At 36.2% G+C, this 12,956-nt stretch overlaps 2 protein-coding genes across 5 annotated transcripts in view; one reads left to right on the plus strand and one right to left on the minus strand.

The window, feature by feature from the left end:
- Ap1s2 (adaptor related protein complex 1 subunit sigma 2) overlaps positions 1-8,857 on the plus strand; it is a 26,125-nt gene extending 17,268 nt beyond the window's left edge. For 2 of the 4 annotated variants that reach the window (XM_075956589.1, XM_075956588.1), the window contains one exon: positions 7,608-8,857. Coding sequence is in view for 3 of the 4 variants with exons in the window: in XM_075956588.1 (XP_075812703.1) it covers positions 7,608-7,655 (48 nt within the window). In the remaining variant the exon portion in view is untranslated. Of the gene's footprint in view, positions 1-2,505; positions 5,084-7,607 lie in introns of those variants that run through there. The other 2 variants (XM_075956587.1, XM_075956590.1) reach the window with 2 other exon arrangements.
- The window catches only part of Zrsr2 (zinc finger CCCH-type, RNA binding motif and serine/arginine rich 2), a 24,820-nt gene continuing 20,705 nt past the window's right edge, over positions 8,842-12,956 (minus strand). The window contains exon 11 of the mRNA XM_075956585.1: positions 8,842-11,653. Coding sequence (XP_075812700.1) covers positions 11,139-11,653 — 515 coding nt within the window. The 3' untranslated portion in view covers positions 8,842-11,138. The remainder of the gene's footprint in view (positions 11,654-12,956) is intronic.

Here is a 12,956-nt window from a genome sequence, read left to right on the forward strand (position 1 = left end):
ATAAAAACTACTATTTTATAACACAAGAAGTATGAGCAGAAACTCCTTTAAACATTGCAGTAAGGTGATAAACTTGAAATCACACTTCCTTATATTTGCTTTTCACTAAATAGAAACCATTTCCTCTGAGATTCTGTTGAATCATCTTCTAGGTGCCAGTGAATCCAAAGCTCAGATGATTGTTCCTCATGGTACAGTCAGTGTCACAGTTAGCCGTTCAATCCTGAATATCTAACACCATTAGCATCTCTCAGTTCAACAGTAGTTAAGCCGATGCAATTGCTAGTTTAAGAGTCTTTAAACTCTCTTGTTAGTTTTACGGATGATCCCTGTCATAAGCTTAGCATGGTGAATAACTAGGAAATTTCATGGTAGTAAGGTTTGTCTTTTTTTTAAGACAGATTGTAGTAATAAGGAGCGTGGCGGGGCTGCGTCCCCAACACCCCAGCCGCCTGCCCTGCCCGGCTAGCTTTACCCGAAATAATTACACGGACACTGTATTCATTTAAAACCGCTTGGCTCATTTCTACCTAGCCTCTTCTAGGCTAACTCTCGCACCTAGACTAGCCCATTTCTTATCATCTGTATAGCACCGGTCTTACCGGGAAGATTCTAGCCTAAGTCCATCCTGGGTCAGAGCTTCATCACGTGCGTCTGCCTGGGAGCTGGGCATGGCGTCTCTGCTGAGGTGTCTGCTCCGGAGAGGAGAGCTGTCGAGTCTGACCTCACTTCCTCTTCCTCCCGGCATTCTGTTCTGTTTACTCCTCCCACCTATCTCCTAACCAATGAGAGCCAAGCAGCTTCTTTTATTTTAACCAATGACCTTCCTCCATCAACAGATGGTTTTGAAAACAGATCGAAATTGATTCTTGTCTGCTATGTTTGACATCTTATCATGCCACACTACATCTAGTCTTTCTTATAGTTTGAGAATAAAATTATTCTCAGTGCAGAGGAAAGTTGAAAAAGCATATGTATTGGGAAGGAGCTCATGCAAAGAGTGACGGCCATTAGGAATAAAGGGAAAAGTATGCTAGATTGAAAGGGGGATAGGGGCAGAGTCTGAAGCCCTGGTTTTAGGCAAGAAAACATTCCCTTTGTTATAAGGTACTCATGGAGTAAAGCTGGAGATCTATTTTCCTCATGAGCTAAGTGAGCAAAATTGAGAAAGTTCTTATTTTCTTGGGCTTGAAAAATATCATCTAGAGGAGAACTACTGGGGATTGGGGAGAAGAGGAGATAACAAGCAAAGTATGGGACTTGGCAACAGATTCAATAAAGAAAAATTAGTACTGAACAAAGGGATTGCTCAAAAGTGATGGCCCATTTCAGGTTGAAAATAATGCATTTCTAATTCTTATTCAGAAAAATTGATCTTGGCAAAGAATCTGCACTAAGGAAAATTAGTGGTTTATGCTTATATAATGCACCTAGATTACATTTTTCTCAGTACTATTCTAGCCTTTATTCCTACTTAATTTAAATCACCAAAATTTTAGTATATTCATAAGTTCAGTTTGATGGGATATATATATATATATATATCCCATCATATTTGGAAACATATTATATATATAATGTTTCCAAAGGAAGAGCAAAATAGTAGACCTAGCTGTGCGGGTCTCTTGTATGCTGTGATAAGCTCTTACCATTACCTCCCTAGTTCTTACATTTTTTTTTACTCAAAAAATGTACTGGTAGTATGAAGGTTCAGAATACTTAAGTTTATGTTGAATTTACTATATATCTTTTGCATATGAAGAGAAAAAATGTTGATACAGACATAGTTAAATCTTTGACTTTAAAGCCCAGCTTTAAATGTTAAGTAGTCATTAAGGCTATAGCAGTCGTTATCTATAGCAGAACTTCTTCAGATGTTCAGTCTGAACTGGACATCTCCTATATCCTAAAGCACCTAAAAGATTTACTGTATATACCTTCACTGATTTTTGCACATTTTAAAGGCTATTTTTTGCTGCTTTTCCAATGAAGAGGGGTTTCTTCCTATTAAGAATATTATTGACAATTGATGGGTACTAATTTCTTGTTTAAGAACAGTAATATGAACCTTTGGCTTTAAAGATTAGTTTGACTTATTATCAACCATTTTGCTTTCCAAAGGGTAATTTTAAAAAACAACCAAAAACCTGTTACTTAAAAAGTGACGGCAATGCCTGAGGTGGCCATATTTCAAAATTGCTTATATAGAATTTTTGTCCTTGTAAGTTTTCTCTAGGAAGGAATGACTGTATTTTATTATAGTTTTTATTTTATTAAACTATTTTATTAAATTTTATTTTATTATTTAATATATTCAGCCCTGTTGGAAAACTACCCTTCTCCTTCAATGTGCATAAACCTTTTCATTGGTTGCTTTTCATATGATATGATATGATATTAAAGTTGAGAAATCAGAAAGTTTAAAAAACTGTAACATAAAAGCAAAGAACTGGTATTGAAGTATAAGGTTATTTGAGACTTAAACTTTTCTTGTTCTCTCTCCAGAACACAGAGACTATGTATCACAGCAAGAGTTTGATTGTGTATAAGAAAGCGTACTAGAATACGAGCTGGAGTACAGACATGCATCAAAATGTAGTAGGCTATATGAATTCAGTTTTAATTATAATTTTGTCAAGCTTATTATTTGTATTTTGGCATTATTTGGAAAGTTAATTGCATTTAAATTCCAATGGATAGCCCCTATTATTTCATTAAATTGATACTTTGTAGGAAAATTTTCCCTATAATAACCCATAATTGGGATTACTGATTTACTGCTTAGAGTCAGACAAAGTGTTTTTAAATACAGTAAATCATTAATGCTGTTAGTACAGAATTAGACTTTCCCTGTGAGAATGAAAACTTCTATAAGAAAATGAAGCACTGGGCATTTATTACTAATATTACGTTACTTGTTTGTTTTATCATTACACTATTCTAAATGGTAAAGGGGCAGCTTTTATAGTTCCAACTTTAAAATCAATATGGATACTGGAAAGTGCACTTAAGACCCTAGCTTGGGTTATTTGTCACTTTTTGGTATGAGAACACCTAATACTTTGTTAGATATATTTGTAGGCACAGACATTTAACAAATTTGGGAGATTCCTTAGAATAATTTTGAGGACTTAAAAATTAATCTGTAGCCTCAAAGTCACATTTTTTTTTAGCTAAGTCAACAATTAAAAGCTTTCCTTGATACTTAAAAATGCCATATAGTGACTAGTTTTAACTTGCTCTTGGGGGAGCTTTTCTCTGGGATCTCTCCTTATTGTAATAGGACTCTAATGAATGTAACACACGGGTAAAAAGGGAGTATTCTAACTGAACTTGCCACTAACTAGCATTGACTTAAACTGGCAATCTCTTCAGATTAGTAGTAAGTACAGTGCTTTAGGATTGTAGAATGTAGGTCATTTTGTTTACTGTTACATAGTGTGAACTTGAAAAAAGGTAATTCTGAACTGGGCATTTTTTAAGAACATAAATGTTCAGCCAAAAACCAAAGAGCAAAAGTAAATTGATGCTTTAGATAACTTTACTGTGAACTAAACAATCTCAAAATATGATTGTGTCTCCATCAGCTTGTATACTGTGTATAAGAATATATGCATTTCTTTTGTAGCCACGCCATGAATATTTTAATGTCCCTGTGTACTAAATGACTGCTCATCGACTATGCAGAATTTCAGAGGAAATAGAGAGCTGATATACTTATGAAAGAAAATGTCCTCAGCTTGGTGACTAATTCTCCTGTAAAAAGATAAAAAGCATCTTAGAGCTAGTACCTTTGTGATTGTATTTTTTCTGTGCACATTCCTAATTCCATTTTCATTCTGTATATGATATTGATATGTAGTTTATTTCTGTCTACCACTGTTTCTTCTTGACAAAATATGACTTGTGAATATTTTAATATCCTAAACACATACAAGTTTTCATTAGTAAACCATCTGTGATTAATCTTACGAGAGTATAATAGAAAGGCTGGGCAATCACAAATGTTTACCAAAGAAAATACAGTTAAGAACTCGGGCAAAATTAGCAGCACCACAGTATTTAGTCCATTGTTGAAGAAAACCAAGCTTTATTTAACACTAAGATTATCTTACAGTTTGTATGAGCTAATATGTTTGACTATCACATGAAAGTGTATGTTGAAGCAATAAAAGATCAGTTACAATTATATAAGGCCCAAGGTTAAAACATTGAATTTTCAAGAAATTTTGTAGTGCCAATATATGGTGAACCACATTTATGCAGTGTCAAACAGTCCCCTTAAGAACTCTCGGAAAGCTGTGTCACAGTCTCCTGAAATGTTTGTTGCTCCGTAACACTTTTGAAGCAGTAACACTGAGCCTACTTATATGATACAAAAATTCTTATATTCATTTTCAATATCCAAATATATTTATTTTATTAGTTAATGGCTTCCTAATTAATATATTAAACCTTTTAAACACTCAGTGCTGTGTTAACTATGGTTGTATATTTTTGAAATATTAAAAATTTTTAATAACACTTAGCATATTTTATTATAAAAACTACCAGGTAACTCACTGTTTAGAGTTTAAAGCCTAAGTAAATTATCATTAAACAATAACTTCAGAGGCATGGTAATGTATACCTGTCATCCTAGCATTTGGGAGGCTGAGGCAATAGGAAGATGAATTACTATCTACCTAGAGAGTCCTTGTCTCAAAAGACAAAAATTAAATATGCCAAAAAAACTACCCAAACCAGTTTCCCACTAAAGGATCTGTGAAAACGTTATAGGAAATGTAGTTATTAGGCAGCTGTATAGATGAACTATCTCCATTACCATCTGAAGCATCACATCACAAAACATTGGTCTTTCATTTCCATTTTTCACATCCTCCCACCCTACATGTTGTTCATCTGATTTTAATGTTGCATAAATATGCATTGTCTCATGCCTGTTTGTTTTGGATGCTATGTGCTGAGCTGTAACAAAATGTTGCGCTTTTGGGGGTGGGGTATCTGTAATACAGCTGCTTGCTTTAAATTAGCAGATTCTGAATAGCTTTACCTGCATGTCTAAAATAAAGTATTGCATGTACTTTGTCTGATGTGAATGACTTTTTTCTACTCCATCCTTTTTGATAAAATAACATTTTATATTTTCATTTTTCCAGGTAATTTTAAAATTGTGATTTTTAAAAAATAACATAGAATTCACTATTTTAACCATTTCTGAGCCTACACTAGTGATAAGCATATTCATATTGTACAAACAGATCTCCAGAACTTTTTCATCTTGCAGAACTGAAATTACATAACTCATCAGCCAACCACTTCCCATCTCTCTCTCACTGAAGGAAGGCCCTGGTAACAACCATTCTATTTTAATCATTTCCCTAAATAATTTTGAGCTACAATTTCAGTGGGAACTTGTAAAAATTACATTTTGTATTATTAACAGTTTATACAAACATTCAGCTTATCTAGTCTTAAAGGAATAAAATAAAATGTGTAAAGTAGGTCTTTTAGAAAGGACATATATTTTAAATAATGCATATTCAGAAAGCAACATTATTCTCTTTAGACAAAAGACAGTGAGCACCCTGGAGAAATCTGATTACCCAGGGAAGTTATGGGCCATTTTTATCTAGATGGGCTGAGAATATAAACTGTATAAAATTCAGTGTGGGGATCCTTTAACATATTAAAGATTGCATGAAGTTTTTAAAATGACTTAATTTTAAATTCTCATGTACTTTGTCTGATGTGAATGACTTTTTTCTTCTCCATCCTTTTTGATAAAATAACATTTTATATTTTCATTTTTCCAAGTAATGTTTCAAGTTGTAGTTTTTAAAAAAAATATCAGAATTCACCATTTTAACCATTTCTGAGCCTACAGTATGAAATAAGTTTAGTAATTCAGATGTCACTCTCCATGTATTTGTTAAAGCCAAACATTTTTAAGCCTAAGACATTGGCATCACTATTCCACTGCCTTAAACTATCATGAAAACAGACGAACCAGAATCCCATACAGAGCGCTCATTTACCAACCTCATACCCACTTGTGTCCATTTCATCTCTAATGCTTGTGTGTATTCCTAGCAGATCAGTTCCACAACAAACAAAATGGAAAGTACTTCATTTTGTTTTGGGCCTGCCTCAGCTTTTCCTAATGATCGGAGGGGAATCAATGCCTTTTTAATATTTGTTAAATTAGATCCAAAGAAATTTTATACTGGATGGTTCATAGGCCTTTTGTCTCAATTTTTAGCAAGCCTATTATTTTTGTTTTTGTACTCCTTGCCATCAAAAACCAAAAATGGACTTTTTGATGCCATACACTTCCCCACATTCCTAGTTAGGTGATTACATTCTTGTGGCAATGTTTACCTTTTTCTTTTCTCCTCCATCTTAGATCTGTCACCTGATCACATTGAAGTTCAGTTGGGGGCAGGAGCAAGTTTACTTCATAGATTATACTACCTTCTGGAAAAATGTCCTTTCACTAAAGCTGATTTTCACCCATTTCTCACTACTAGACAAGCATACTAACAGGCATTCTATGAACTTTTTAGGCTGTAATATTTAGTACTAAATGCTAAATCCCTTCATTCAGATTTTAGTAGTGTAACTATCAGCTAATATACTTAGAAGCACTTTCTTTAACTCAGGCATTGAGCCTTAAACGGAATCTCAACACATGAAGGTAAGTACTATTTTTCTTTCCCAAATATGGAAACCACAGATTGTAAGTCATTTAAGATTACACTATATAGTGCATTTCCTACCATTCAACCTAACATTCTAAGAACTCTGATGTAATATACTTTTCCTTTTCCTTGTTTTGTGCTGTCTCCTGATTAGGATGCAAAAGTAAGTTTTATTGCATAACAAAATCTTACATTGTTTTCATCTATTAAAGGAACAATGTTGCCTTTTAAGTATAAAATTGCTAGTAATAGTTAATCACTGACCTATGTGGTCCCTTTTTATTTTTGTAGTGTACAAAATTGGCCAGTTTGGAAAATTTTAACATACCTTTTTTAGATTTGGGTGATTTAGCTTTTACATTTAAAAACAAATATTCATTCTTATACTGAGATAAAAAGGCTTTTTGTTTCATAGTGTTTCTTCTGTATGTCACCTCCACCAGTGCCAGTGGTTGCCCAAGGGAAGGATAGAAAGGTGGCTGTTTCTAAACCATTTGCAGTAGACAGTTAAGAAACGTAGACATTTCTCTAGATAATGTGCGACAAGGCAAACCTTATTAAAAGTTCTAAATGACTCACTAGAAATTGTGAAGAGGGGCTTTTTATTTGGGAGACATTTTGAATTTTAATATTTTCTGTATATAATTTCATACATTGCTAGTCAGTTTACAATGGGCTTGATTGCTTTTTGTTATTGCAGTGGTGCCTAGCTCAGAAATTAGGTATTTAGTAAATGCTGAAAACATTTTTCAATGTTTTAGGCATCCATCTTTGAAAACCACTGGCTGTCACTAATAGAATTGCCTCCTTCAATCTCTGAAATGAGCATGCCCTTCATGTGAGCTTTTCATTTCTTAAAACTCTCCCTCTATCTACTTACCAGAGTCTCACATTTTTCCTCCACAGGAAGCTGAAACCCCACGCAGTGTTCTTGAAGAAATTGGACTGACATAATTGTCCTCCCTTGCTGATGACTTCTTGTGGCATTTCACATACTGTAGATGGTCACTGCCTCTCATGTCCATGTTAGCTAATGGTGTAAGATGATGTCTTGTCAGTATTACTGTTTTGCTAAGCTGCTTCATTCAGGCCTACCCAATTTTTTTTTAAAGGGAACTTTGGTTAATCAAATGATAAATTAAGGGACCTAAATACAAATTAGAAAGATGTAGAAAAAGTAACACTTCTGGACATTTTAAAGTCAGTCTCATAATTATGTGCATATATAAAAATGATATGTCTATATTCATGTATACCCAACAATCTGGCAAAATACATTTACTACTATACTTGAAAAAGGAAACTTAAATTCTGTGAAACCTGGTTTGACGAAACCAGACTTGAGTAGTATTTCAGTATATGTAAGAAGAAAGGAAATCTACACATCACGTATCAAATGAAAGAAAGTTTATTGAAAATTTAAGCAGCCAAATTTGTACCAAAGAACCTTATTTGGATACAACATACATTTAAACAAAGGGAATCGATGCTTTAGAGGACTAACTTAGAATGATGCTATTTTACAATAAAATTAAGTATTCTGAATAAGTGGGACAGGGAACAAAGACTTTCCTGATCTTGAGCACATAATTTTTAAGGCCAAGGAACATTCGACTCCTAAGGTGAAGTTTTAGTGGTCATAATCATGTAGCTACTAAATTATTTTCAATGCCCCAAACTAAGTAGGATGGTAAATTACCAGGTATGTTTCTCACTTCACGAAGTGTTACATAAAGTCATAATCTAAAGCATGAATGTTCCTTCTGGAGTGCTTGTTAAAGCCTTTTTTTTTTTGCTTCCCCATTGCTTCCTTCCAATTATAAGTGCTACAAACTCGACAGCAGTTCCCTTTCCTTCCATATCACTGCCTAGTCATTGGAAGTCTTACGGAAATTTAAGATACCTTTCATAGAGCAAAGTGAGAGTTGAGTGAAGTAAATGGCATAAGTTGGCCCTCTATTTTTTCAAGCTATATAAATGCTCGGCATCACTTTTATAAATACTGACACATACCTGAATACCTCCCCCTGATTTCTACTTTGCCCTATATATGCTAGGCTGGAGTAAGCTTTGCTGTGATTGTGAACAACTTTCAAGCCACTTGAACACTGTCTTATCACATCACCGATTAATAGTAATAAATGTTCTACAAACACTGTGGTGGTTCTCTTATCTCCAAAAGTTTTGTCAAACTAGGGAGAGCTGTTGAAAGAAGGGTTCTGCTTTTTCGATACAGTGCTGACAATCCCTCTCATCTGACACCCCATTCCCTGCACTGGAATGTGATAGTGCTTGCAGACACACACAAAAACGGCAGAAGAGTCAAGGAATTTCCATGTACATCCAGCTCATTAAAAAAAAAAATCACATGAATTCTATGCTATCAAGAACTTACAACACATTTATTTTCAATTAATAAATGCCACTTTTAAAACCTTGATGCAATTGCCTTCTATACGCTTTCTGATTTAGCAACTCAGATTACTCCGGATAATCAAATAATATCCAAATGATGAATCCTCACCTCCTACATGAGGAAGTGCTAGCACATGCAACAGACTAATTTGCTGACTGTGCTGCCTAATGTAAGCAACAAGTCAAAACTTCCAGTTACAGCAGTGATAATGGTTATGGGGCCTTCTGCTACTACAAATAGAAACCGGTACATTCTAAGCCTGAGGTATTTAAGAATGAGGAAAGGATTCTCAGCAAATGAAGTTGAACAGTCATCTGTAGATTTAAAGGGCTTTTATGAGTGCAGCTGTTCACTGAAAAGCCTGAGGGCTTCTGTCAGTAATGTGGAGTTGAGTGGTAAGTGGTTTAGCACAGACACACAGGCACCCGATCATTAGAGTAAATGTAAGCTCAAAGTCACTGTCGGGGTAATGATCTAGTCACAGGTTTTCTCAACTTCCCCTGCAGTCTGTACTGGCCAACTAACATTTGAGGGGAAGGTAATCACCTGTTCAGTTGTCTTCACTTTCCATCATGATCTAAGAATATTTAGCTTTACGACTGGGGATGTACCTCAGTGGTAGAGCCCTTGCCTACCATGTTGGAAGCTTCAACATCACACATACAAAACAATCTTTACATAATCTTGGCTGAAGTTTGAACAGTATTTTAAAAATACCGAATTTACTTAAAATTATTCAGCATTAATGAACCTAGTGAACCTAGTCCATAATTTTTAGTGTGAAGCAAGCATTTAGAATCAAAACATTTTCAAAGCATTTTCTTAAACATTTTTTAACATTTTGTGCCTTTTTTTCTTTCCGGAAATGAGGCCGAGTCTCACTCTAGCCCTCACCACTCGGCCCCCAATTGCAGGGATTACTGGCATAAGCCACTGCATGCAACCTGTATGCATCTTTAATGAATTCTCAAATGTCAGATTGCTAAATACCACGTGACTGAATCTCAAGGTCCAGAGTGACAGTGAAAGACTGAGAGGAGAACATCTTGGGAACGCTGGGGATAATATACATGATCCTACATTCAGTTCTCCGCTGATCACTCTTTTGTGATTATTATACCAGGACTGTTTTAAAGTGCATGGAGTCAGTAGTGACTCTAATTTTCTGGGAAATGACAAGATGCCTGTATATAAATAACTTTCACAACACACTATTCAAAAAGGATATACACCACAACAGCCCCCAGGTGAAGAACAAACAAATCTAAGAGGGTCATCTTTAAAAATCCAACAATAGGGATATTGTCAAATAAATGTAGATGTATTATTCTCTATGTGGTAAGTAAAAATACGAATTATGGGACTACAGAATCAGGATTGATGAAATGAGACAAGTGAAAAACATTAAAGCCATATGTGACCTTTGAATTAAAATATAATGTGTTGGGCTGGAGAGATGGTTCAATGATACTCTTCCAGAGGACCTGAGTTCGATTCCCAGCACCCAAATGGCAGCTCACAACATCTGTAACTCCAGTCCAAGGGATCTGACGCCATCTTCTGGCCTCCGTGGGCACTAGGCACACAAGTAGTGCACACGAATACATGTTAGCAAAATGCCCATTTGCATAAACCAAAAGTAAAGGGTATGGACACTTAAGAATAACAAGGTGGGCTAGCAAGATGGCTCAAAGGGTAAAGATATTTGGTGAGAAAGCCTCATGACCTCAGTTCAATCCCTGGATCTCACTGTGTAACTGACCCCTGAAAATTGTCCTCTGACCTCCATACTTGTGATAATTTACACAGAGAAAAAAATATAGAAAACGAAAAAATACTAAAGTATTACTCTAATGTTAACTGATGCTCTCAAAGTTAGGATTACAAGTAATTTCATGTTATTATAAATACAATTTATCAAAAAGTATGATTTACATCATAGTATCTAGCTAGCCTTGTCAAACTACACAGGTGAGTTAGCTGCCATAGAAAGACAAATTGATATTTAAAAACAACCAAGTTTATTTAGATTTGGGACTCTGGGTGGTTTTGTCTCTACTACCTGACTTCCTCCGGCCGTGACTCCTGGACCTCGATGAGCTCCGGCTCCAACTTCGGCTCCTACTTCGACTCCGGCTCCTGCTCCTGCGGCTCCTGCGGCTCTGGCTCCAGGGGCCTGGACTGTGATCCCTCCTCCTTCTTCCTCTGCTCAGTGAAGGGCGCCTCTCACGGCTTTTTGTCACATGTCTGTGAGACTTCTTACCCCTGTGAATACTACTGCTCTTCCTGTCAGATTCACCGTTTCTCTTGTGGGAGAGGTCTGGACTCAGGCTCCTTCGTCTTCTTGACCTGCTGTAGTAATCATAGTGACTGGTCCTTTCCCTCCTCTCCAAATTCTTAGCAAAGGAGGAGCTTGTCCAATCTGAAGACAGGTAGATGTCTCTATTAGCTTCCCTAAATTCATTGTTGGGGTTTCTGAACACGTGAAGAAAGTTGCAGTGTTTTCCTCTTGGACACTGCTGTACTTCAAATAAGCCTGTGAGGGCGAGTGAAGAGGCAGTGATTATCACTATGCATTACTGTAAGTCATTCTTCTGAAAGCAGATGAGGTTCTCAAGTCTGGGTGTGTCTGCACTGTTTCTTATAGTGTACCATGTAGATAAACTGATGCCCTCATTTGCTGCCTATGGTTGCAAGAACACTCAAATGCTACAAGGTACCCTAAAAAGGTCACCAACTAGTTTTAATTAATCAGAGCATCTGTGTCTTGTGGTGTCAACAGAGTGCTACTGAATGCATAGTGACATCATCCACTGACTCAAGAACTGGACTTTGCAATCCATATATTAGCAGTTTTCTGAAAGCATATGTTAGTCAGGAAAAGTCCAACATAGGTGGGGGATCCTGCAATGTTATTTACATAAGAACATAATACCCAGGTATGATGGCACACTAATGTCCACAGCCTGCAATACATGAGGTCCTGTCTCCAAACACACAGATACAAAGAAAGAGGGAAAACAAAAAAGAAAGAAGCCTTTGTGGCTGAAGGTAAATAAAACGAGCTAGCATTTGCAGCTGACCTCTGGGATCGGGTACTGGTATATATAGAACCATCAAGAAATTTCTAGAGCTGACTAATAAAAGATGTAATGTGGCTAAAAATGGGCACCCACCTAGGGATCTCTCCAAAGAAGATATTTCTGAAGTTTATTATTAGTAATAATAATAATTGTTGTTAGAAATGAAATAAGACTCCTAGTTTGAGGTTTCAAAGTTATACTCAAGGATATCACTGGACTCACACTGCACCTTGAGGAACTAACAAAACTAAGTGCCTAAAAAAATACACTGCCATCTTGTTTATCTGCCCAACCCTTGAACTTAGGGTAATGGTGGTTCTTGTTTTTAAATACCAAACACACACACATTTTCCCAACACAGGGTTTCTCTGTGTAGCCCTGGCTGTCCTGGAACGCACTCTGCAGACCAGGCTGGCCTCAAACACAGAGATCCGCCTGCCTCTGCCTCCTGAGTGCTGGGATTAAAGATGTGTACCACCACCATCCAGCCATCCAGCTTTTTTATTTATTTTTAAATTTTTAAGGTTTATTACATATATATATATATATGAGTGTTTTGCCTGCACTTATATATGTGAACCATATACATGCCTGCTACCCATGGAGTCAGAAGCTGTCAGAATCCCTAGAACAGGAATTACAGCCAGTGATGAGCCAACATGTAAGTGCTGGGAACTGAACCTGGATCCTCTATAAGAACAAGTGGTCTTAACCACTGAGCCATCTCTGTAACCCCTGCTTTTTGATAGCTATCAC

The sequence above is a fragment of the Microtus pennsylvanicus genome, chromosome X (assembly GCF_037038515.1).
Source record: "Microtus pennsylvanicus isolate mMicPen1 chromosome X, mMicPen1.hap1, whole genome shotgun sequence".
Lineage (NCBI taxonomy): Eukaryota > Metazoa > Chordata > Mammalia > Rodentia > Cricetidae > Microtus > Microtus pennsylvanicus.